This window comes from Musca autumnalis, unplaced genomic scaffold (assembly GCF_047663935.1).
Source record: "Musca autumnalis isolate F117 unplaced genomic scaffold, ASM4766393v1 scaffold_5, whole genome shotgun sequence".
NCBI classification, from domain to species: Eukaryota; Metazoa; Arthropoda; class Insecta; order Diptera; family Muscidae; genus Musca; species Musca autumnalis.
In genome coordinates this window covers 210498268-210524831 of record NW_027412088.1, presented here as the reverse complement: position 1 = coordinate 210524831, position 26564 = coordinate 210498268, and the positions used below count along the sequence as shown (strand labels likewise).

Genomic DNA, 26564 nt, shown 5'->3' with positions numbered 1-26564 from the left:
TATTCAATTTGTGTGCGAATTTTCATGAAATCCCTCTACAAGCCACAATTATTTTCCAAACGATGAAAAGAAATACCAGTTCATTGATGTGGCTAAAACACGAATCCTATGCTTGGTTTACATTTACGAAATCCACTCGATTTCAGCTGTCAATACCTTTGCTTAAACGTCAAATGAAATCCAATGGATTTCAGATAAGTTTTCATTTGACGTATACGCAAAGGAATTGACTGTTGAAATCGAGTGGATTCCGTAAACATAATATTCATCGAAAATAGGAATAAATATACAAAATACCGTACGGAATTTGACACTAACATTACAGCCCAGTTCAGTCAGCTGGGTATTGCTGTTACCTTATATTGTTCTACCATGACCAGTACGGTTTTCTAATGCCTTGTTTATACTGACTCTATTTCTATTTAATTTTCCATACAGGTATGAAGCAAGGCACATTTATAGAAAGTAGAACTGAATGAAAGAATGAATGAAATTTAAAATACTTCTTTTCATCCTAAACGTGTAAAATAAACTACGAGAGTTCTGAATGCTTTATATTTACATTTTGATTCAAATTTATTCCATTTTAGAGGATTTTCAATATGTATTTATGTTTTTCATAAGAACGACCCATGGTTTAATAAGAAAGGTTAGCCAAAGCTTCCTATCAATTAAAATTTTTTCTTTCGACTATTCCTAAAACGTCAAAAGAATATACACAATCTTTGTATGTGTGTGTGCTGTTTGAATAATATGCCAAACAATTTTAAAAACAAACGAATTCAATGGTTTTTAAATTCGTGTTTAGAATATTAGTATGGAAGAAATTTGTCAGCTTATCACTGAAACAATCACTTTATCATATCCGAAACTCGATTATGTGGAGAAACCTTGGCCCTTCATTAATTTTTGGTGTTTTTTAAAAAATGCTCAAAATTGGTATTGTAAACAAAGCCACTTGTTGCTTTTGTGTTTACCAATTTTGATGTTTTAGGAATTCAGGAAATACAAGGGTTTTATAGATTTTTTTCATTTAAATCTACCTCTTTACTTATACCATGGAACGACCCTATTATTCAATACTTTTTTACATTTAATTTTTAATAAGTCCCAATTTACATTAGGCCATATTACTTGCGGTAATCGTCAGTTTGACGGAGAGAGATGTGAGGTATATGGTAACCCTTTGCCCCTCAACACCCTCTCCCACCTACAAACTGACAATTGTAGCAAGGAAAATTGCCTAATGTAAATATGGACTAACAACAATGTTGTTTTTGAAAACATGTTAGTTGTTGTAATTCCTGCATCTACCTTATGTAAATGTACCTTGGTATGAAGTATGTACCATGACGTAGGAACGGGTTAATTCGTATACATAATTGTGAGAGCGAACAACGTAATTAAAGTACTGGTATGAACATGGCATAACTCATTTTTACAGTGTTTTATTTAAGTGGCTTTGTTTCCTGTCTGTTTAGTTCAAATCTAGTAACTCATATATAACACAGTTGCAGTTGACCAATCGAACTAAAACTTTTGCACACTTTTCAGATTTGGATGACAATACATGAATATGAAACCAAAACCAATGTGTGTCCATTTGTTTCCTCCAAATTCCAAGTTACAGCCAATTTGGGTTTGGAATGATGATTTATTTATTACAATAAAATTATATAGCAGAGAACCCCTCTAGATTTGGGAGATTCCATCATGAAGAAGAATGTACTACTTGATCCTAAGCGAACAAATATTTCCCAGCCTTTAGTGCATTTATAAATAAAACACTGTAGCTTATTTTTTTAAGTTACCGATACATATCGGTAAAATTAAAACGCAGTTGAGCCGAAACTACTACTTGTCATGAAAGCTGACGTTCTTCAGCTGCGATAGGACCACACTCACACGATAGTTGTTTATGTCAGTGAAAGGAACCCAAAAAAGCCCAAACAAGTTCAACTACAACCACTCCAAAGGTCAAGTCATGACAAGTTAATCTTATTTGTGTAAATTGCTGTTGTATTACAATAATTCTAAACGAGCAAAAATCATGGGGCCTATTTACGCCATTCGATTCGATCGAGTATTTGCTCGTGAATGAAAAAATCGAACTACAACATAATAAAAACAACACTTTGCGAAATATTCATTTTTTTTTTTTAATTATTATTAATGAATGAATGTAATTATCAGTTCAAGTCTCTTAAATATATGTACAATAAATTTGATATTGTGCTTTCAGTACATCGACATTAGAAATTAAAATCTAAAAAATAGTATAGAGATAATACAAGTAAAAGAAAAAAGAGGACAACATTCGGAACAATGTTTTGAGAGCATGTGTTGGAATTCCGTAGCAGACATTATGAATAAACTTATGTTCAATAAAAATGCAGATCATTCTAATGCTGAGTCGCCATAATTCCATGGTTTCTGGGACAAATATAGAACAACAATCGTTGATAAAGCGCTTACCAAAAATATGACATCGAACCAACGATGGTAAAAATTAAAATGGAGGTTTCCGAGTACTTCGGTAATTATCACGCGATACTCTGCAGGCATGTTCATTCGCATTAACAATACCGAGGAACAAAAATACATTCCCATAATTTGTGCCAATATCAAGACAATAATATTTGAAGACTTGCTTGATGAAATGCGGTAGAAAAACTAGAATGAAAAGTAAGAGATTTCAGTAATGTGACGTAAACATTTTCATGTAAGTACCTTAGTTAATGTTAGCAGTAAACCTCTTATAGAGGTTACCACAATACATCCTACTAACAAAAACGAAATATGTTGGTTCCAAAATGCCAAATCTATATCAAAGCCGCACCAATGAACAGCTATTTCGAGACCCCTAGTAACAGGATCTTTCCGACCCACTCTGTCGAAGATAATATTTACACAGCACTGAAAAAATACAAAGAGTACGGATCAAGTAATCCGCAGCTTGTTGTTCTATGTCGATAAGAAAATAAAAACGAACAAAAAACATCGAAACTTTGGTTTTCGAAATTAGTTAGTTTTTCTTTCGCATTCATTTTCAAATCAACATACAGTTGTTAATCCTCGCGTGGCCAATTGCGATTCATACCATAAATATTTTGTACAGACAATATACACTGAAGAAATGGCCTATAACATTGAAGTATTTGCCCTGAAGTGTTTGCGACCATTTCTGACGCTCCTGCATGTTTTTCAAGTAATTGATTTCGAGAAATAGTTGTCTCAGCAATTCCTCCAAGCCATACACCTCCATCCGCAGTTGATTAATATCTGTTAAATTTTTAAATTACATTATTCAATATTTTTTTACATTTAATTTTCAATAAGTCCCAATTTACATTAGGCCATTTTACTTGCGGTAATTGTCAGTTTGACGGCGAGAGAGGTGAGGTATATGGTAACCCTTTGCCTCTCAACACCCTCTCCCACCTACAGACTGACAATTGCCGCAAGGAAAATTGCCTAATGTAAATATGGACTAACAACAATGTTGTTTTTGTAAACATGTTAGTTGTTTTTCCATTTTCTTCCAAATTTGTTCCAAAGTTGTTCCAAATTGTTTTCAAAGTTGTTCCAAATTTGTTCCAAAGTTGTTCCAAATTTGTTCCAAATTGTTTTCAAAGTTGTTCCAAATTTGTTCCAAAGTTGTTCCAAATTGTTTTCAAAGTTGTTCCAAATTTGTTCCAAATTTGTTCCAAAGTTGTTCCAAAGTTGTTCCAAATTTGTTCCAAATTTGTTCCAAAGTTGTTCCAAATTGTTTTCAAAGTTGTTCCAAATTTGTTCCAAAGTTGTTCCAAATTTGTTCCAAATTGTTTTCAAAGTTGTTCCAAATTTGTTCCAAAGTTGTTCCAAATTGTTTTCAAAGTTGTTCCAAATTTGTTCCAAATTTGTTCCAAAGTTGTTCCAAATTGTTTTCAAAGTTGTTCCAAATTTGTTCCAAAGTTGTTCCAAATTTGTTCCAAAGTTGTTCCAAATTTGTTCCAAAGTTGTTCCAAATTGTTTTCAAATTTGTTCCAAAGTTGTTCCAAATTTGTTCCAAAGTTGTTCCAAATTTGTTCCAAAGTTGTTCCAAATTTGTTCCAAAGTTGTTCCAAATTGTTTTCAAAGTTGTTCCAAATTTGTTCCAAATTTGTTCCAAATTGTTTTCAAAGTTGTTCCAAATTGTTTTCAAAGTTGTTCCACATTTCATATAAAAAATTTTTATTTTCACAATCACTTACTTTCGCCTCCAGTGTCAACTCGGTTAACTGCTGAGCTTAGTATGTTCCATAAGCGAGGTCGGGACTGGTTTGATTTGTTCCGCCGATGCATCTCTAATGCAATGCGTTTCTTTTTCCCCGTTAGCATATCTACAGTTAGGAGAAGTCTTCGTTCTAAATTGAGTATATCACTCTGCGATACGGGCCTAGAGAAAAGAACATTGATTGAGCAATGAAAACTTAGTATCTTTTGAAAACCACCTACCGAATAAAGTATGTCATACTTTGGAAAGGGCAATTAACTGCACCAAATCCTGAAAGAATCGCCATAACTGTAACTCCTATCACACCAATCCGCGACACTCCCTGTTCAATAGTAAATATACCATTTGAAACGCTTAGCAATGGAAAAGGCTCACCAATCCGCCATAAAGAGTATAGAAAAACAAACCAGCAACAGATTGTCATTATTCTGACCCATTTTTCCGACACTAAACAGACAAGAAACAATTAATGCAAGCTGTCAGTGCGATTTGTAAACATTACTCTGATTACATGATGAAGTTAAGCCAATGGAGGAATACTCCGGACTTAGCAATCAGAAACAATTAAATTTAATTTTTTGGAACAAGTCAAGTTTATGGGATTTGATAGCTCTTTTGGACATATCTACCGTCTACCCTGATTACAACGATATACATTTTATGCCGCGCAATTCCCTACTTCCCCAGATATGGTTCTTCAAAGTTCCAGAAGTACCCTTAATTCAATGTGGATTCATCATACAGAGATCCATCAGTTCTACAGAGATCCATTATTCCCGAGATATGGACCTTCAAAGTTCCGTAAGTACCACTAATTCAGTTTGTTTTGTTTTGAAAACCAATCAAAGCAAGTATTAAGTTAACGCTTGTAAAGACTAGATTCAAAAGACTTTCACCTATGGACAGAGACCACCACCGGCAACGCGATAAAATTTCCTTTTAAAAAGTGACGTTTTTACAAAAAACCAGTGTTCGAAAATAAACACTATGATATCGTACCGTACCGTTCTGTACCGTACCAAGATGGATAGGTACACTACGATAGTGTACCGCTCCGGAACACAAACACTAAAAAATATTTTAGTGATACTGTACCGGAACACAACGATAATCGTAGTGTACCGCATGCCGGAGCACTAAAAATCGTAGTGCTCCGACTGCGGAGGACTAAAAATCGTAGTGTTCCGACTGCGGAGCACTAAAAATTTTAGTGTTCCGAGCGCCGGAGCACTAAAAATCGTAGTGCTCCGACTGCGGAGCATTAAAAATTTTAGTGCTCCGACTGCGGAGGACTAAAAATTTTAGTGTTCCGACTGCCGGATCACTAAAAATCATAGTGCACCACGTGTTGGAACACTAAAAAATAATAATGGTATTATGTTTTTTAGGAAAATTAAATATTTGGGTAAATTTGATCAAATAACAATTAAGATAAACTGTTACATCCATGTATGTTTAAATTAGTTAAACACATTGCGAAATTTGGTCAAAATTGTGAAAAAACAATATTTAGTTTTTGTGGAATGAAGCACAAAGATCATCGTGCCGGAGCACTAAAAATCGTTTTGTACCACGTTTTGAAACTATAATGTAATGAACCATACATTAATTTATTATGATTTCTGAGGAAATTAAATATTATATATGTATATTTTTTTAATAAATAAAAATTAAAAGAAAATGTGAAAAACGTCTGATTTGGTTTTTGGACAATGAAGCACTAAAAATCGTAGTGTTCCGACTGCCGGATCACTAAAAATCGTAGTGCACCACGTGTTGGAACACTAAAAAATAACAAAGGAATTATGTTTTCTTAGGAAAATGAAATATTTGGTTAAGTTTGATTAATAAAAATTAAGATAAAATGTTACATCCATGTATGTATGTTTGATTTGGTTTTTGGACAATGGAGCACTAAAAATCGTAGTGTTCGACTGCAGAACATTAAACATCGTAATGTTCCGACTGTCGGAACACTAAAAATCGTAGAGTACCACGAGCCGAAACGCTAAAAAGTAACGTTAAGGTAATCGTCTGTTTATTATGATTTATGAGGGAAATTAAATATTTTTATGTTTTTAGGATAAATAAATACATATTAATAAATAAAAATTAGAAGTAAATGTGTAAAATATCTGATTTGATTTTTGGACAATGGAGCACTAAATCGTAGTATACGACATTGGAGCACTGAAAACCGTAGTGTTCCGACTGCTGGATCACTAAAAATTGTAGTGTTCCGACTGCCGGATATCTAAAAATCGAAACAATGGAATAATAAAAATCGTGGTGAGCTGATGGCCTTTGTCGGTAATGCTGTATCTTGTATATTAGTCTTATATTTACTATAAGCCTAATTATAAATAAATAAATAAAAATCGTGGTGTTCGGTTGTGAAAAACTAAAAATCGTAGTGTTCCTACTGCCGGATCACTAAAAATCGTGTGTGCCGACTGCCGGATAACTAAAAATCGTAGTGTACCACGTGCAATACAATATGGTAATGTACCACACATGAGTTTATTATGATTCGTGAGAAAAATTTAATATTTTATGTTGTTTTAATAAATACTTATTAAGAAATAAAAATTAGTAGGAAATGTGAAAAACATCTGACTGATTTTTGGACATTGGAGCAGTAAAAATGTTACTGTTCGACGTTTAGGTAATCATCTGTTTATTATGATTTATGAGGAAAATTAAATATTTGATGGCTTTCGGGTCAAGTAAAAATTAACAAATACAAATTAAGATGAGAATGTTATATCCATGTACTTAAAATTAGTTACAAAATTTGAGCGGTACAAATTTTTATAAAACACTATTTATTACATTTTTTGTTACATATAATCTAAAATATTACACGTTACTGTGGTTGCACATTTAGACGCTCAGTATATACTTAATTTTTAATGTGAACAAAAGAAATAAGGAACGGAAAATATTGATAACAACACAATGTTTGCGGAAATTGTACCTGTAACTTTTTGTATCAAAAACAAAATTGCTCAGGCAATGCAGTTGAAGAAAGTATGTGGATTTTCCCAAGTAGACTTGCACGGTTGAAGACACTTATTGTTTTGGGGAAATTGTACATGTTGATATTTGCACAACAAACAATATCACTCAATGAGAATGTGCTGATTTTCCGCAAGTATGATTGTACATTTAAAGTCGACTTATGATTTCGGGATATATACAACCACACACTTATTATTTTGGGGAAATTGTACCTGTTGCCATTTGTACAAGAAACAATATTCATAAATTAATGATGATGATTTTTTTTCTAATTTTCTACTAAAGCTCTCAACGTTTGTAACTAATTTAAAACACGTGCGTTTTATTTATTAATTTTTATTTTTAATTTTTACTCGTCCCACAGCCCATAAAATATTTAATTTTCCTCAGAAATTATAATTAGCAGCTTTTCGATTTTTAGAGATCCGGCAGTCGATTTTTAGCGATCCGGCAGTCGGAACACTACGATTTTTAGTGCTCCGCAGCCGAACACTACGATTTTTTTGTTCCATTGTTTCGATTTTTAGAGATCCGGCAGTCGGAACACTAAAATTTTTAGTGATCCGGCAGTCGGAACACTACGATTTTTAGTGCTCCGCAGCCGAACACTACGATTTTTTTGTTCCATTGTTTCGATTTTTAGAGATCCGGCAGTCGGAACACTACGATTTTTAGTGATCCGGCAGTCGGAACACTAAAATTTTTAGTGATCCGGCAGTCGGAACACTACGATTTTTAGTGCTCCGCAACCGAACACTACGATTTTTATTGATCCATTGTCCAAAAATCAAATCAGGCGTTTTTCACGTGTTCAATTAAATTTTATTTTTTAATTTGTATTTATTAAAAAAAATTAAAACATATCAAACAATGTTGTCATGGCGTGTTAGAGTTCAAAGCCAACTCATAACTTCAAAGTCAGCGCAAAAAGCGTTTGTCATGAAGAAAATACATTTCTGGGGCCAAGTATCCGCGTTAATGTACAAAAACACATTTGCATTTGAAAAACGATAAGTTCTAGGACAGAGAAGCCATTACATAGTCGATACGTCCGAAGATTTGCTTTACCACCAATGAAACCAGGCAGGAGTCCTTGGCTTTCCTTTTTCAATTGCAAATAAATTCAGATCATCAAGCTTAACTCTAAACGAGAAAATTAACAAAAATATAACATATTTAATTTTCCTCAAAAATCATAATAAACTCATGTATCCACAGTCAGATCACTACAATTTGTAGTGCGCCATTGTACAACAGCCGAATCAATGTTTTTCATATTTTCTACTTAAGTTCCCAACGTTATTAATTAATATGTATACATACATGGATTTAAGAGGTGTATCTGAGTTTTTATGTCTTAATTTCTACATATCTCAAAAATTATAAATATTTAATTTTCCTCGCAAATCATAATAAACTCGTGTGTGGTACATTATCATTACGTTATTTTTTAGTGTTCCGACATGTGGTACACAACGATTTTTTAGTGCTCCGACTGCGGAACACTACGATTTTTAGTGTTCCGACTGCGGAGCACTACGATTTTTAGTGTTCCGACTGCGGAGCACTACGATTTTTAGTGTTCCGACTCCGGAGCACTACGATTTTTAGTGCTCCGACTGCGGAGCACTACGATTTTTAGTGTTCCGACTGCGGTACCCAACGTTTTTAGTGTACCAAAATGTGGTACACTACGTTTTTCATTGTGCTCCGGAACAGTATCACTAAAATTTTTTTTAGTGTTTGTGTTCCGGAACACTAACGCTAAAAATATTTTAGTGATACTGTTCTCGGAGCGGTACACTATGTTAGTGTACTGTTTATTTTCGAACTCTGCAAAAAACACATTATTTTTTTAAATCCAGTTTTCAAACGCTTAACATTGACAATAGCAATATTGGCCTTGTTTGATGTTTAAAACATTGATATAACATCAAATGTGTTTACGGAAATTATGATTCTTTAAAATCTAGTCTTTCCAAACTTAAAAATGATATTGATTGCTTTTTAAAAGAAAACTAATTGAATTTTACGGAACACAAAATATATGTCGTTGTAATCAGGAACCAGTGATAAGCGATGTTTTCGTATCGTAATATACCAAACGATATGCTGTGGATGACCGAGTAGAGGATATACAATGGAATAACTGCTATGACCATAAGCAGCAAAGATGTTAGTCCTAGTCGCCAATGGAAATATCGTGAACTACTATCCAAAACTCCAAGAATCTCAAAAATAATCAGCTCAAACATGGTCAGCGACAGGGCAAACGTCACAGAGAATATAAGCTGCACAGAAATATGACGAATTTCATAGTTCTTGAATAATTGTTTAACAAAGAATATCCAACCGCCAGCAAAAAACAAGACCTACAAAAATTGTATGATTAACGCCAAGGTGCAACAGTTGATGGATTTCCATTCTTACCTGGGAAACAAATACAATAGTCGTGTCCTCCAGAAAAGCCATGGATAATTGCAAAAAATCGACAGTCAAAACTGAGAAATGGAGGTTTACTCTGTTCTGTTGTTTACGAATAATGGTGTGAAAAATAAACAGCTGAGACGCTTTTTTTCGTCTTCTTCATTTCTTCATGACTTCAAATTAGAGCTGGCAAACTATCGATATTTTCAATATTTCATTTCAAATAATTGATTGCTATCATGGTGGAATAAAGCCTAAAACACATACAACGTTTGTTTTGAAGTTTCGTGTCGTTCGTCGTCGTCGACTTGGGTTGGGCGTTGGTAACACACATAAAACGTTTGATAACGCCGTCGAAAGCCATATGTTTTATGTAAACAAACAATAACATATGTTTGGCGCTCAACATTTTAGAAATGTTATTTAAAAGTGCCGTGTTCTAAACATACATAAAATGAAATATTTGGATATATTATTCTATTTAAAATTACTTAAAGGGGTGTATGAAGTATGGAAATGTCTTCCTCGCACTATAGAAAGAAAATTTTGGACACGACCTCTGTACGAGAACAGAGATGTTGACGGTACATTCGCACTCGATTTTGAAAGACTGTATCATACCGACGTGGAACAATTCCGGATTATGGTCAGAATGGAGCCTCCAGTTTTTGATGCGCTATTTAATCTGTTGAAAGACGAATTGACCAAGAATTCGAATAGACCATCTATATCTGCTAAATGTAGATTGTTCTTGACCCTGATGTAATTATTTTTTATTTGCGAAATATGAATGTATATACAATGTTTTTATTTTGCATTTTTAAGATATTTGGCACACGGGGATAGTGTTCGTTATCTATCCTTAACGTTTAAGATGGGGGCCTCAACAGTGAGAGCTATAATAAGGCAAACATGCGAAACACTGTGGCAAAAACTGTCTCCTGTTGTATTGCCAGTTCCATCCACAGCAAATTGGGCTAAAATCGCCGAAGATTTTGAGGAAAAGTGGAACTTTCCACATTGTGTAGGAGCCATAGACGGAAAGCACATAAATATTAAGTGCCCTTCAAAGTCGGGATCCATGTACTATAATTACAAGGGTAATTATTTCAAACTAATTTTTTTTTTTTGTAATATCTTAACACGTATTCTTTGTTCTAGGTACATATTCATATGGTTTTTTGTTTTGATTTTTCATAGCGAATTCCTAGTTTTTTGACGTTTTAGATTCGATCAGCTGGGCTGAGGCATCTACCTAAGTAATTGTACCATGCAAAAAACCATATGATTCGGTAAGTAAGAATTCCCCACTACAGCTATTTCATGATTTTACTCTACTATGGAACTCGATCTAGAAACGCATAATTTCATGTCAAAATTTCATTGAAATTACTTAAGTGTGGCCCGGGAAAAACATTGAAAACAAGGACAAGACATTTTATTCCCGTGGCTAACTAATAGTACGTATAGACTTACGAATTTCACTCGATTTAAAATGTCATTTCCATAGCATATAGTCAAATTATTTAAATTTGTTCTAAAAATACGGAAATGGAAAAATTACAAATATTTGGCTTGTTCCCGTACTTTATAAAGTGGTAAAAGTCGTAAACGATTTTCATATAAATTTTGTGTACGGGAACGCAAAGTGTGTAAAAGTGGTAAAAATTGTAAAAACTTTTTAGTTCTGGAACAGAGCTATTGTAAAATTTCTATCTGAAATGTCGCCGTATCTGCAAATTGGATGCCAGCAATCACGATGTTAGATCAGCCTAACTTTTAAAGTAGAAGATAAGAGAGCGGCATTTTTGTTTTCGCTGTCTTAAGTTAAACTAAGGTACAACTTCTGCTATTTTTGGAACACTTATCTAGTAATAATATTCTGGAGAATTACTGAACCGATTTTTATCTTACTTACTTACTTAGCTGGCCTTTTACAGAACATTTGTTCCATTAGCCGAACTAAGAAAAAATCTCCAATCCTCTTTGTTTGCTGCTGTATTTTCCCAATCTGGGATATGTAACTTTCTGATATCTCGTTTCACTTGTTCACCGATTTTTATCATTTACTCTATTTGGCGCTTATAAAATAAAGAGCAAAGTTCTAAATTTCATATGATTTAGTAAAACAGACTAACTATACATATACATCTACCTTTATTATTGCTCAATGTCATTTGACGTTTTAATGCTTGGTTTACATTTACGAAATCCACTCGATTTCAACTGTGAATTCCATTGCTTAAACGTCAAATGAAATCCAATGGATTTCAGATGAGTTTTCGTTTGATGTATACGCAAAGTAATTGACAGTTGAAATCGAGTGGATTTCGTAAATGTAAACCAAGCATAAGCCATGCCTACAGGGATGCATTTTTTTGTAAGTTGAGAAAATTTAACTTTGACAGAACGTTATTGTTTGTATTTGTGTGTTTTGTAGTTTAAAAATAAAAGCCCAACAAAACATGAAATGAATAAAATTCATTGCAAAGGAAAATTATTTGTTTTACTAATGAAAACATTAGTGCCACCGTGGTGCAATGGTATGCACGCCCGCCTTGCACGCAGAAGGTCGGTGGTTCGATTCCCCGGCCAGGCAACACCAAACATTTTTCAACGGTGGCAAAATACCCCTCAGTAATGTTGGCGACATTTCCTGAGTATTTCAGCCTTGAAAAACTTCTCTATAAGTGGTGTCTTAGGACACGCCGTTCGGACTCGGCGATAAACAGTAGGTCCCATATCATTGAGCTAAATATGAATCGGGGTGCACTCATTGATATGAGAGAAGTCTCCCTTGTCCCGTATGGGATGTTGTGGAACAATGTTTTTTTTTTATGAAAACATTTAAGTTTCGGTTGCGGATTTTGTGTTTTAAATGTGATTTTGGACTCAACGTATTTGGGTAATACTGTCGTTCAGAGAGCGTTGTTGTGGTAGGTTGGTGAATCATTTTTGTACGTCGCGCTGAGAACCTGCAGTTGTCAAAATGCATTATTGTGAATAAAATCTCATACAAAATGCAAACAAGCAATTAAAAAAGTCGTAAACGTTTTTCATATAAATTTTGTGTACGGGAACGCAAAATGTGTAAAAGTGGTAAAAATTATAAAAACTTTTTAGTTCTGGAACAGAGCTTGTTTTTGTACTTGTCGGGACGCCTATGTCACACAGGCAAGTTTTTGGATTTTGACAATCAATACATGAAGTCAACTGCCCTGTCATTTGTAAACGCAGGGTTATACTATGTTTACATTTACGAAATCCACACGATTTCAACTGTCAATTCCATTGCTCAAACGTCAAATGAAATCCAATCGATTTCGGATGAGTTTTCAGATGAAATAGAGTGGATTTCGTAAATGTAAACATAGTCTTACATTAGCACGAAAAACTGGTTTAACCCTGCTTTTACGCATGACAGGACGGTTGAGTATATGTATTGATTGTCAAAAACCCAAAACTTGCCTGTGTGATAGGCGTCCAGACAACTGCAAAAACGGTCGTAAAAGTATGAACGAAAATTGTCGATTTGTTCACATTCTTTTGTTTTCAACACATTTCAATTATTATCTCATTTATTTTTACAAAAATTCCAAAAATTTGTTAACCCGACTGTCTGTGAAAAAATGATGGACAGCTGGGAGACAGCCGATAAATGTATGTATGTGTTAGTAAATCAGAGTTGTATTTGAAGACAAACTGTCTGGTGTAAACGCCTGGTTAAGGCTGTTTCGTCGTTTATTTGCTAAAACAGGCAATATTTTTGTCATTTGTCATACAAAAATAAATAACGATAGCTGCGTCATTTATTCTAAACAACGCACGAAAACACAATACTAATACGAAAAATTCAACTATTTATGTTGTATGATGGAGAAAAACAAAGGTACTCAATCAATAATAAAAGAATAAATGGTTAAAAAACTAGCAAAAATTATGATTTTTGTTTTTGAATTAAGTCAAATTAGTTGATAAACATAGGTATGTGTTGTGAAATTTCAATTCAATTTCAATTTATTTCCATTTTATAATGCCCAGTCTTTCAACCTTAGGGCTGTATACTACATTTGAGCTTAAAATAACAAATTGCATAACTTAATATAGTAGCTTAAAATTAATAAGGAAAGGCTGTTAAACTACTCCAATCAAAACAGAATACTCATCATAATAAAGGGTAAAAAGAAACATATAAATTTGCATCTCCTTACAGAAAACTTTTGATTTAAATGCATGAATTGAAACTACTCCAGCAAGGAGTGGGAGGGATGTTCAACTACTCCAAACAAAACATACAAGGTTTAAGAATTGATTGTATTAAAATAGTAAAATATATAAGTTATATAAAAAAAATCATATTAAAAAAAAAAAAAACTTTTGATTGAGTTGTGACTACTCCAGAACAATATTCAATATAAAAAAGGAAAACAGAAATTCCTATTTTTCGAATTAAAATTATTGTGTACGTGTGTTGCGTGCGTGTGTATGTGTAAACAAATGACTCAAAAAGCAAATCTAAAAAACTTCATTTATTTCTAGGATTTCGTAAAACGAAATCATATAATGTGCTAATGTAAAAAGGCTTTAAATGTAGCGTGAGTCGACTACCTTATTCAATATGCCTTGGTCAGAGTTGTACTTGCTAAAACTGACGTTTAAGTCAAAAATACGAAAATACAAGCCTGATTATTCTGATTATTGTTGCCCAATTTTCTTTTTCATTTTAATATGAAATAAAAACAAAAATAATTCAAGCCTTAAATACCAAATAAACTATGTCTTGTTATTTTCGCCAGAACTCAGATTGCGAAATCACGGTGCCTACATTTAGAACTAGCGATTCTTCGCAGTCTGTTACGTTTTATGACATCAATATTCGAGTTGGCCCTATAGAATGGATAGTGACTCGTCGCTACAAAGACTTCGATAATCTAAATGAAAAACTGGTTGAGGAAATAAGCATATCAAAGAAGCTTCTGCCTCCAAAGAAGGTGAAACCTTTAATGAGCCCACAAATCACAAATAATAGCTATTTAAAAAACAATTTCAGATAGTCGGAAATAAAAACCCAACTTTTCTTGAACAACGCCGTACACTACTTGAGAAATATCTTAAGGAATTGTTAGTCTTCTTTCGCATACAACTTCCCCGAGTACTGGCAGAGTTTCTAGAATTTAACCGATATGATATCGTCTATTTATTGCAAGATTTGGCCATGCATTTTAATGAAAATGGTGAAGATATACTGAGGACGAAAAAAGAGTTACATTTCTCCGCTCTTGAGGTTTGTATGTGTGCAGAAATATCAATTCTCATTATTAATTTCCGTATTTAGGTTTATGCCATAAGTGAACGTTTAAACTTACCCTGTCCCCCAGAAAGTATAGAACACAGAGGTAAATTTGACTTTTCACACGTTTTGGATTTCTGTTCTCAACTCACCATCATCCAAATAACACCAGTCAAAGGCAGCGATGATACTTTTGGCAACGACTATAATACTGTCGATGTTCCAATTGGTCGCAGTAATATAATTCCGAAAAATTTAAAGTTTAATTTAAACGCATTTCGAAATCTAATTTGTTTGAAAATATTCGCCATTCCTTCGGAAAATATTATTGACATAGCTCTATTGAAGCCTTCTCTACAGAAAATATGTGTACACAATACCACTATTACATCCATCAATCAAGTTTTGTTGTGCGACGATGTTCACAAGAATACCTCGATTGATATTCCATCAACGGAAGATGTATCACTGAATCGTCCATCGTCCAATATGTCTACATCTTTGATCAAGACGTCTGTTACAACAAATCGCACGTGGCACAATATAACTGAACTTGATTTTACCAGTAATCTGCTTACGCAAATCGACGAAAGTATCCGAACAGTGCCACAAATACGAGTGTTGAGCCTTGAACAAAACCGCCTGCGCAATATTAAAAATTTAGCAGAGCTTCCTCATTTACAAGTATTGAACTTATCAATAAATCTAATAGCTGATTGTAATGATTGGCACTTGGAGTTGGGAAATCTAGTTACTTTAAATTTATCCCAAAACAAATTGAAAAGCATAAGAGGCCTAAGGAAACTCTTGTCACTAGTAAATCTAGATATAAGCTGCAATCTCATAGATGACCTTGAAGAAGTGGATAATGTAGCATCGCTTCCTTTGTTGGAGACATTGCGATTGACAGGCAATCCCTTGGCAAGTAGCGTTGGTATGTAACCCAAATCATGGTTTATCAAATCTGCCTTGTCCCAAACTTAGTGCCGTAGACTGACTTCCGTAACGTCAGTTGCTTTGTTATTGTCTGAAAATGTCTTAAGCATCATAATCCATATCGCTGTGATACAAAATGGCTGACTGCCGAAACGTCAGTTCCTTTGTAGTCATGCATGAAACGAGGGGTTCTTAGATCGTGTTTCCCCACTACTGCAATTTCATAAAATTACTCCAGTATGGACCTCGATCTAAGAATCCCTAGTTTCATGCACGACTACAAAGCAACTGACGTTTCGGAAGTCAGCCAATTAATGCGAAGTATTGCAATCCAAAACGTCACTGATCTGCATTTGAAACGCAGAATACACACAAAATTAGCATCAGGAAGAAAGTTGATACAATCAGGCATGTGATGGGAAACGATTCGACTCGTTTTGCCATAAATCGAAATCGTATATCTCTAACTTTGGTAAATATTTTAATAAAATTGAAAATGGATATTAAAAATATTATTCAAATAAGGGGCATTTGCTAAGCAAAACCATCTATATCATCAAATGCACTCCGATTATATACCATTTCGATTCTGCAAATCGAGTCGATTCGGTTTTCATCACATACCCGATGATTGATGTTTCGGAAGTCAGCCTACATTTGAGTTTCTACATGTATATAAGATTAATTTTGTAATATCTTACAGATTATCGGCCAAGAGTCTTATCTAGATTTCACGATCGGGCATCGGAAATTGTATTGGACAGCGAAAAAGGTACCCAGCAGGAATTGGACACCGCTTTAGTATTGTCAGCAATTCTAATATCTCGATTAAGGCAAAAACCGCAACAGTAAAAAAGTACTACCACAAAAAGACCTATAAGTCCCTATAATGGTTTAAAATAGTAACCATAAATGTGGATTTATTTATGTATTATTTTGATTGTATAAAATATAAATTTATGTTTTTCAATTGTGTGTAATCTAAAAGAACTGTATGGATTTATCATTGTTTTATGCAAAATATTGTTGTAATCGTTTTTCAATGTATATTACGTGACAATTAGTTCCGTCTTTATTGGTGCAGTAGGTTTTGTGTTTTTGTTCATATGTATTCCCATTGTTATTGCAATTTTTACGGGTTGTCGAATCTAAAAGTATTTATTAGTTATTAGTAAATATTTTAAAGTTACTGACGTCTTTTACCTTTGATTATCGCCACAGTTTGATTTTATCAATAAAATAAAACAATGTCAACACAACATCCAGTGCATGTTTAGTAATATTGCCAGGGCGGTATGGTGGGCAAGCGATCCCTGACATTTTTGGGTCATTTTCATTGTTGCTGATGGTGTTGTTGTAAGTGATGATGCTGTTGCATCATCTGGTGATAATGTTGATCAGCAGCAGCAGCTGGATCGAACATGGGTGTATGAACCTCTCCCAAGAATTGAGGGGTTGGTGGTGGATTAGGATCAGCCAATTCGCCAATTAGGGGCATATCAATGTCGGCTGCGTTTAATGTATGCGGTGCAACTTCGTTTTGAGCAAAACCCATATGGTATTGTGGCTGAGCAGCGGCTTGCAAATGGCTATTGTTGTCTACAATTTGACCATAATGCTGGGACGTGTGATGTTGTTGTTCGACCGGAGTTGCGTCCATTTGTCCAAAGGGTATTGGCGTTTGGTCGGGTGCCAGCGAAGATGACTGGGTGTCCATGGCATCGTCAGAATGTGGCAAATTGTCGTCGCTTGTGCGATTACCATCTCCATGTTGTTGTTGATCCTCCGAAATGTCATTACTGTCGACAATGTTGGTCACAAAGGAACTGCCAGCAGCTTGATCCCCCTCACACTCGCCACCCGCTTCACCATCACGTTTGACCAAACCGAGCATGTCAAGCATGTTACGTTTAACGGTATTCTCTTGTGCCATCTGCAAAGAAGGATATGCCGATTTTTGGCCACATGTGGCCAAGTGATATGCCATGTTGTTTCCATTAGCTGTGGAAAAGCCACATATACAGTGCATCTCATTGGGAAGCGGCATTTCCATAATATCCTTAGTGCCATTGCTGCCGTTGCAGTCACTGGTATGTTGGAACATTGCTCGTTCACATGAAGTCTTGTAATTGCATTTATTGCACTTCAAATTTCCGCTAAGCACGCACATTTGCAAAGGGAAAAATAATTGAAATTTCTAAAACAGTTGGCATATGGGACAATTTACTTACATGAAATGATTTTCGCTAATAATTTCTGCATTACACTCGGCGCAGATGGATCCATCAATGAAGGCGAAAAATTCTCCTATTTTTGACTGTAGAGTGTAAGGTAACGGCTCCTTGTGGTGGCTACGGACCTACAATACACAACGGTTACAAAACTGCACTTTATATTTTAATAGAATTTACCTTGGGTGGCTGAATAAGCATCGAATTTTTCAATAATTTTCGAACATGTGCAGAGTTCTTCCACAAACTAGTATGATGATTGGAGATATGTTGCTTCAAAGCGCCTTTAAATAGAGAATGAGAGAGATCGAAATTCAAAACGTGTTAATTACGATGAAGACCATCTATGTATTCAATATTACCCTTATCCAAGAATGTCAGAGAACATTTGGAGCATTTCAGATTGGGATCTTTTTTACCCATATGCTGGCGCAAGTGCATGTAATAGTTTTCAATGTTACTCTGATTAATTTTACCCTTGTAAACAAAACGATATATCTGTAGGAAGAAAAAGAAGTTATAGTTATTATTGCTGCAGAAAACAAAGTACCTCATCAATATCTTACATCCAAACAATGTGGACATTGCAGGAAATTGTGATGCTTGTGGTCATCATAGTAATGACGAATTGCATCACGATGGGATGATGTTCTATAACCACAAGCTTGGCAATGGTATGGGAGTTCCAGCATAGAGTGTTTGTTTTGTAAATGAGATGTCAGGAAGTTTAAAGAATTGAAACGATTGAAACATATGAGGCAGCGGTATGATGCCGAATTTGAGCTTTTCGTTTCCTCAGGATGCATAATGCTATTATGTTTGGCCAATACGGACTCCGAGTCCATTTTTTCCAAACAAAAGAGACACTGCAAATTGTGATTTTTTCCATCAATATTGAGATGAGAAACTAAGTGAGTTTGAAGTTTCTCGTTCGAGTCGAATGTAGTGGCTGTGTCACATATAGGGCATTCCACATGAGTAGCATAAAGATTCATTGTGCCCTCTTCCATCTTTGTAACCGGTTTCAAGGGGAATTCTTCATAATACTTCTCATGTCCCTCCAAAATACCGTAGTACATCTCTTCTAAGCCCTTGAGTTCGTCATCTTCTTTCTCCTTTTTCATAGGCTTGCCACTATCTATTGATGGTTTTTTACCTATTGCAGTAGAATCTTTTTTCGTACCGGCGACAGAGGTACCTCCTTTCGACGTAGGTGTAGCCGTCTTGCTAGATCCTGACTTTTTGTACTCGTCTTTTTTGCCATTTGCCTTTTTGGCGGCAGAAGTCGAAGCACTTACGTCATCTTCCTTCTCTTTTTTAATGTTCTTTATGTTCACCTTTTCATTGTTAACATAATCCGCCTCGTTAATTGCTAAAAATAAATGACAAATCGAAATCAATTTTATCCTCGTCGATTCTCTCACACTGCAGAAGAGTGTTACAACAAAAAGCATAATGAAAACATACATAAGGCGAAGAGAAACACTTCGCAGTCGAAGCAGAATTACAAGACCGAATGAAAGAAAGACATTTTTGGGAAAGCAAAAAATTTATTCGTAATAACAGAAAATGAAAACACAGGAATTATGCTTTTTGTTCAATATTAGATATTAGTTAAAAAGCCTGGAGAGATATGTATGTTGCATATTACAACATGGTGTAGTTACCATGTGTTACAAACATCATCTTAAGAGAAAACAATGAAAATAATATTTCAGACGGTAAATAGAAACAAGCTGCTGGACCCACCGATCTTATTTTAAATAATTTTCTACGCCAAATGATAGAAAACAAAAAAAAAAAATAGGGTTGGGAGTCCAATAATTAACGTTAGAAAACATGACAAACATAACATACTAATTTATCCATACTTAGTAAGTATTAAGATTTAGATGTATGGTGAAAAGATATAGTTTTACTACTATTTAAGGGATTAGATAATAAATGCTAACGAAAATTTTCGCAAGTAAGGAAAATAACATAGTTTGGGTCATATAAAAAATGTCATATGTTTTAGCCTCAAGTGGCAATATTCGTCACTCTGTTTCTTTACGTTCAGGTACACACTATTTATACTAACGTTTCTTTAGTCTTTTGGGTGTTGTGTTGGCTGGAATTTCCTTGGCATTGGCTGGTAAGACACTCCAGTCTTTAAATGGATTTGTGGCTACCTGTAATAGAGGAAAAGTCGATATTAATCATAAATAAGATACATATGAGATAACGAATTTTGACTTACATGGTACAGACGTTGGGTTAGGGATTCATTGCAATTGATGCGTGTTTGCTCGGCAATGTGGGTTGTGATATTGTTGAATGCTTGCAAGGCGTAAGTGCCAAACTGTTCACGCCACACCAACTCGTCGAGGAACTGTTGAATCATTTGTCTCGAGAGCAAGGACAATGTGTTTTGGAACATTCGAGGAACAATACGTCGCAAATAGTCCATGACGGCCGAATTTGTATGTTTGGCAGTATTGTCAGCTGCCGCAGCTTGAACGACATTTTTGAAACCCATCGAATATAATGTCATTTTGTCAACAGTCAAATCAATGCATATTGTACTGTCCTTGTGGACCCACCGTTGAAGGGGCTCCAATATAACTTGGAAACGCTTCTTGTAATTACGGTCCGAGTCGGAGAGAGGCTCTACAGCGCGAAGCCTAATGGTTTTCTCTGCGTAATCTAATACACCCAAAACTTCAACTTTCAACTGCCGTTGCTGGCCATCTTGGGATGTTGTTCCGAATGATATTACACCAACTTCAACGAATTTATCAGGTCCACCCAACTTTTTACACTTTTGATGTACGGCCAGTGTGCAAATGGCCCGTAACCATGTATATACACCTTTTATATATACATTGTCTACCTTTACCCATTGTACAACATTCTGAATATTTGTTTGACATGCCCAGTGATAGATGAGCTTAAGAATGCATGATGGGGGATGGGGTGCACTTTCAAAAATAGATCCATGGAAAACCGAAACAAATCGTGTTGGGCAGCATTCACTAATCCATACATAGCCACCCGTATATGGGAATTTAGAAGCATCCGAATATACACCTGTTTAAATATAACTTATTAATTTTTGGCAACCGATCCCTGGGTGTCTGCACAAGACTTATGTACTCTGAACACGTTCATGCACAAGACATCAACAAAACAACCACATAAAATCTTACCTAATTTCAAGTCATTGTTCTTATGGTTTGCACATTTTTGTTCCGCCTTAAGAAGGCCTTCTTGAATCAACCACTCGGTGAACTTGTTTGGTGTCAGCATTAACACCAATTTAACTTTGGAATCCAATTTATTGCGTGTGGCCGACATATCTTTAACTTTGAGCCACGGTTTAGCCAAAACGACCAAAGACGGGAAGGTCTTGCCTTGTAACTTTCCATCTTTGTTCTCCTTTGAACCTTTCCCATCCTTATTATCAGAACCAACAATCAAACCACCGACTGCCGAGTCTTCTGATGGTCTGAAATTTGGAGCTGGAGGAGATGTCTCTTCCGTTTTTACATTCTTGGATGACTTGTTCTCCTTAGCACCTTTGAGTCCACTCTTTCCTGGTGTAACCAGATCTTTTTTGCTGTCTCCTGAAAGAGAATTATCATTTTACACATATGTATATAAAAAACTTGCAAAAAAGTAAATTGAAAGCAATTCAATGGATGTTCATGTTGCATGGCACAATGATATGTTGATATTTATATGTACAGTTTGTCAACTAATGAATTGCAAAAACGTTGTAACAAATTGCATATTAATTGCTCATTTATGAATGACAACAAGTTTTTTGTGCTGACCTCTTGCTATTGGTCTTCAAAACAATGTATTGATTTACTTTGCCATAAATGAACAATTAATATTGTTACAATTTCTGTTAATTTCTGGTTTTATAATACATTAGTTGACAAACTGTATGGCGTACACTACAAAGTATCTACGAACTTACCTTTTTTGCCGCTCTTTGAGGGTGTTGAATCCAAACCAGCCCCCTTACTACCTTTTGCATTGGCTGTGGCTATTCTCTTTGCCAATGGCACATCATCTTCCTCCTCGTCGGAAGATTCCAAATAAACAAAGTTCGGCGCCCTTTTTCGTCCGGAACGTGTAAGAGATTTGTCACCTTCGTCATTTTTCGTCTGCTTCTTTGGTGGTAAAGTAGCTTCTTTCAATTCCTGCAACACCTTCCCCTTAAACGAATATGCCTGGAAAACTTGGCCATTAAACAACTCCTTTCCTTCATTGGCTGTAAGGGCGCTATAAAAAGAAGAAATATATATACAGTTAGTCAACCTAATTATTGCAAAACCAAAATTATTACAAAATTTTAAATAAAACATCATTTTATTGGTATAAACATCATTATTAATATTTTTGTTAACAGATTATTTCTTACGCATGTTTATAATTAAAATAAAATAAAAAAATTGCAAAATTTCACTAAAAATGTTATTAAAACTAACAAAAGGAGAACAGCTCATTATTTTGCACTGTCAATTAAAGAATTGCAAAATTCACCCACTGAAACCCACCTTGGGCACCAATAACAGCTTGTAAACGTCTCGGAACTTAATAAATATATTTCGGAATGTAATAATATTCCAATGGCATATTTTGCCATATTTTTTTTAAATCATTTTATTTAGTCTCTTCTTTTAGTGGGCGACATATTGCCGACTTTTTTCTCCGATGGGGTTAATATCTAGACTTTAGATTGAAGTGTAAATATAATTGGTGGAGTTGTATAACAACCAAGTCCTACATAATTAAGATTTATGCTTAGGGCCGTTGTCTCGGTAGTACTTATATTGCAATTTGTTTGAATTTTCAGGGTCAATAGGCCCAAATTTATTGACGCTGTTGGTTAAATAATTTTTTAGAACATCTAAATAATACTTGATACACTGCTTGATATACAACCCCATACCATATTGACAGTTTTCCGAACTTTACGGTATGTATTAAATTTTTGTTTTCTATGGCTGTAAGGGGTTTTCGCAATACTTTTTGAGGCCCATCGTGATAGTACAGCATTATTTTAGTCTCATCAGAAAATATAACGTCATCCCAATACCAAAGATGGCATTTAAAGTTGTCTGTAACAAGTCTGAATAGTTTCTATATATTGTGATGAAGGCTTGTTACTATTTAGCACTTTTCTGACTTTTCCATGTGACACATTTACTCCAAAATCTTTTTTAATTAGAAAAAGCAATTTTTCTGGTGCTACTTTGGGGTCTTTCGTCAATTTCTTTAATCATTTTTTTGTCAATTCGTGGGGTTACTATTTTTGGCCTGCCATCAAAATTATGGATCTACATGTCCGTGCCCTAATTGGCTCCTGTCCATAGGAGAAAGTCTCAAATCCCCGGCCGAAGGCAGCTACTTAGAAAAAAATTACAATTTAAAAAAATTTTTCAGATTTTTTCCGTCAGCTGGTAGAGTATTCAATTTGTTCCCTACATTTTTATAAATTCATCGTTTGCAATAATTTAGTTGACTAACTGTATTTACCAAATGTTACCCTAATAATAATAATTTAATAATAATTTATCTGTTCCAAACTGCAAGAATCTAATACTATATTTTCAATAACATAAAGAAAAAATTGTTATCGTATTAAAAAATTGTAGATCCTTGCAGGTTTTGGAACAGAGCAAATGATTTTAGTAATAATTTGGCTTTGTTTTACCTCTTCAGAGCATTTTTGATGGCGTTATGTTCATTGGCAACTTTTTCGTACGCAGATAGTTGAGCCGGTGACAATTCTTCAACCCAACACTCAAGCTCCAATGGTAAATCACTTTTAGTAACCTTCATTGTCATCCCTTTATGTCACATAGACAGAACAGATTTAATTGGTTTAATTATTTTTTATCTCTAAATTTTTTCTATATTTCTATATTCCAAAGAAATCCAATAAGTCGATTCTTGGCGTCAGAAAAGAAAAACAGAGCCGAAATTGATTTCACGGCGGCGGTTTATACACTATTCAAACGGCGGCGTGTGTTACGACTGTTGGACAGAGACCTGCGGCGAGCAAATTTGTCGGCGGCGGCTGTTAGCTGATGTTTTCTAAGGGCGAAACCTATAGCTCTGCGTGTTGCGTGTGCGTTCAAAAATACAAAAACAAAATACATGTATTTTAAATTCAAAACAACAACAAATACATGTATTTTGTTTTTGTATTTTTGAACGCACACGCAGGGCTATAGGTTTCGCCCTAAATCATTTTTTTAAATTATAGCTTTGTTCCTTTACGTTCAAGAATCTTCAAGTTTTACCATGGTAGAATAAGAAAAGGTAGCAGCAATACACAGCTGACTGAACTGGGTTGTAACGTTAGTGTCAAATTTCATATGACATTTTATACATTTATTTCTATTTCGATGTACATTAGGGACATATATTTTTTGAGAAAAAAAAAATATCATTCGGAAAAAACCATTTCCCAGAAAGACTTCTTCATATCAATGATATGTAACCTCCTCCAAGTTCGAACGATAAGCCGCGCAGTAAATCACCACTTGTAGAGGCGATACAACGTTTGTTAATATGTGAGGTATTTTGTTAAAATTTAAAAAAATAAAGCCCTAATAAACATGTGCTTCTTTGATTTCTAAAACAAAACATTGAAACAGATTCTCCTTTTTCTATGAATTTCCAGCGACCCCAAACTTTTCTGCAAGAATTCTACTTTCTGCGAGAATTTATGCATTTAGTGGAATGATGTGGAAACATAAAAGTTGAAAATGTAACGAATTTTCATTCATGTTTTCCAAAATATTCAACCAAATGTGGAAAATTAATAGTTTTTTAAATTCCAATAATTTATAGACATTTCCTTGTTTTGTTTACAAATACAACTGGCAGTAACGTTACAAACAAAAACAAATTGCTTTGTGGTTGTTGTTCGAGTTGTATTTGTTGTAGTATTTACTTTACCTTATATTTGTTCTACCATGTCCTAACATGTTAAATTTCTCTAAAATAAATTTGTTATGGATTACTTCTTACTGTTCTCTTTGAGAATAGCACCAAAAAAGAGAAACTTTAACAGGTTGTATTTCGAGGTGAATTCAGTGAAAAAGTTAGGTGAAAGTAAAATATTAATATCAAACTAAATGAACTCTATTTAGTCCCAATTTACATTAGGCGAGTTTACTTGCGGCAATTGTCAGTTGTAGGTGAGAGAGGGTGCTGAGAGGCAAAGGGTTACCATATGCCTCACCTCTCTCTCCTACAAAATGACAATTGCCGCAATTAAACTCGCCCAATGTAAATTGGGACATAGACCAAACTTAATTCGAATATTGAAAAACAATAGCTTCGTTCCTGTACCTTTTAATGGTAAAACTCGTAAAAGAGAGAACTGCAAAAAATTTGTTCTCACACACAAGTTTTTTGAAATAGTTCGGGAACGGAAAAATGGAAAATACGTCAAAAAACTGGAACAAACGTCAAAGTCGGCGTATCAGCCAATCAGACGCCGGCAACCATGTTCTATTTTTTTACTCGCCCAAATTTGTCGTGTAAAAGTTTTTAAAGAGAGCGTCATTCAGCGCCATTTTTGTTTAAAGAGAAGTGAACATTTTACAACTTTTTTGTGTACGGGAACGCTTTTTCGAGTAAAATGTGTAAAAGTCGTAAAAATTGTAAAAAATTTTTAGTTCTGGAACACAGCTAATGTATTAAGTTAATTTTTATGGCTTTACCTAATTAATTGCGTGTTGCGTTCAAAAAAAAAAAACAAAATACATGTATTTGTTTTTGTTGTCAATTTGAAATACATGTATTTTGTTTTTGTTTTTTCGAACGAACACGCAACACGCAATTAATTAGGTAAAGCCTTTATGCAGTTTTGCTTTTGTTAATTTTTGGGATTAATTATTGAATACCATGGTAGAACAAATACAAGGTAAAGTTAATACTACAACAAATACAACTCGAACAACAACCACAAAGGAATTTGTTTTTGTTTGTAAACCTTAGTGTCAACGTAAATGTAAACAAAACAAGGAAATGTCTATAAATTATTGGAATTTAAAAAAACTAATAATTTTTCACATTTGATTGAATATTTTGGAAAACATGAATGAAAACTCGTTAGATTTTCAATTTGAATGTTTCCATATCATTCCACTAAATGCATAATTTCTCGCAGAAAATAGAATACTTGCAAAAATGTTTCGGGTCGCTGGTAATTCATTGAAAAAAGAGAAGATGTTTCAATCATTTGCTTTTGAAAACAAAAAAGCACATGTTTATTAGGGCTTCATTCTTTTCAAGTTTAAGAAAATACCACACATATTAACAAATATTGTACCGCCTCTATAAGCGGTGTTTTAGTGTGCGGCATGTCGTTCGGACCTGGAGGAGGTTACATGTC

General features: G+C 34.5%; 3 protein-coding genes across 3 annotated transcripts; 1 reads left to right on the top strand and 2 right to left on the bottom strand.

The window, feature by feature from the left end:
• Positions 1–2133: 2133 nt before the first annotated feature.
• On the bottom strand, positions 2134–9961 carry GPHR (Golgi pH regulator). The gene is made up of 7 exons (XM_073955056.1): positions 9707–9961; positions 9378–9648; positions 4477–4702; positions 4233–4417; positions 3101–3282; positions 2731–2916; positions 2134–2673 (listed from the first exon to the last, which is right to left on the bottom strand). Exons 1-7 carry the CDS (start codon positions 9746–9748, stop codon positions 2398–2400), a joined length of 1368 nt encoding a protein of 455 aa, XP_073811157.1. The 5' UTR covers positions 9749–9961; the 3' UTR covers positions 2134–2397.
• Positions 9962–14332: 4371 nt separating this feature from the next.
• On the top strand, positions 14333–17188 carry LOC141386483 (nischarin). The gene is made up of 4 exons (XM_073955053.1): positions 14333–14694; positions 14754–14987; positions 15039–15927; positions 16633–17188. Exons 1-4 carry the CDS (start codon positions 14479–14481, stop codon positions 16779–16781), a joined length of 1488 nt encoding a protein of 495 aa, XP_073811154.1. The 5' UTR covers positions 14333–14478; the 3' UTR covers positions 16782–17188.
• Positions 16811–24200, bottom strand: row (zinc finger domain-containing protein relative of woc). The gene is made up of 11 exons (XM_073955031.1): positions 23868–24200; positions 22125–22432; positions 21349–21765; positions 20400–21229; positions 20241–20331; positions 18727–19532; positions 18523–18658; positions 18341–18444; positions 18161–18288; positions 17133–18085; positions 16811–17077 (listed from the first exon to the last, which is right to left on the bottom strand). The coding sequence occupies exons 1-10, from the start codon at positions 23999–24001 to the stop codon at positions 17263–17265; spliced, it is 3777 nt and encodes a 1258-aa protein (XP_073811132.1). The 5' UTR covers positions 24002–24200; the 3' UTR covers positions 16811–17077; positions 17133–17262.
• Positions 24201–26564: the final 2364 nt, after the last annotated feature.

Excerpts from the sequence above, each read along its gene's own strand:
- GPHR (XM_073955056.1), bottom strand. The coding sequence starts at position 9,748 with ATGGCTTTTCTGGAGGACACGACTATTGTATTTGTTTCCCAG. Across the intron at positions 3,283-4,232 it reads AGTTGACACTGGAGGCGAAA|ATATTAATCAACTGCGGATG; the intron begins GTAAGTGATTGT and ends AAAATTTAACAG. Across the intron at positions 2,917-3,100 it reads GTCTGTACAAAATATTTATG|TGCTGTGTAAATATTATCTT; the intron begins GTATGAATCGCA and ends GTATTTTTTCAG.
- LOC141386483 (XM_073955053.1), top strand. The coding sequence starts at position 14,479 with ATGTCTTGTTATTTTCGCCAGAACTCAGATTGCGAAATCACGGTGCCT. Across the intron at positions 14,695-14,753 it reads AGCTTCTGCCTCCAAAGAAG|ATAGTCGGAAATAAAAACCC; the intron begins GTGAAACCTTTA and ends AAACAATTTCAG. Across the intron at positions 14,988-15,038 it reads TACATTTCTCCGCTCTTGAG|GTTTATGCCATAAGTGAACG; the intron begins GTTTGTATGTGT and ends TTCCGTATTTAG.
- row (XM_073955031.1), bottom strand. The coding sequence starts at position 24,001 with ATGACAATGAAGGTTACTAAAAGTGATTTACCATTGGAGCTTGAGTGT. Across the intron at positions 20,332-20,399 it reads TAACCCAACGTCTGTACCAT|GTAGCCACAAATCCATTTAA; the intron begins GTAAGTCAAAAT and ends CCTCTATTACAG. Across the intron at positions 18,086-18,160 it reads ATTAGCGAAAATCATTTCAT|CGGAAATTTGAAGTGCAATA; the intron begins GTAAGTAAATTG and ends GTGCGTGCTTAG.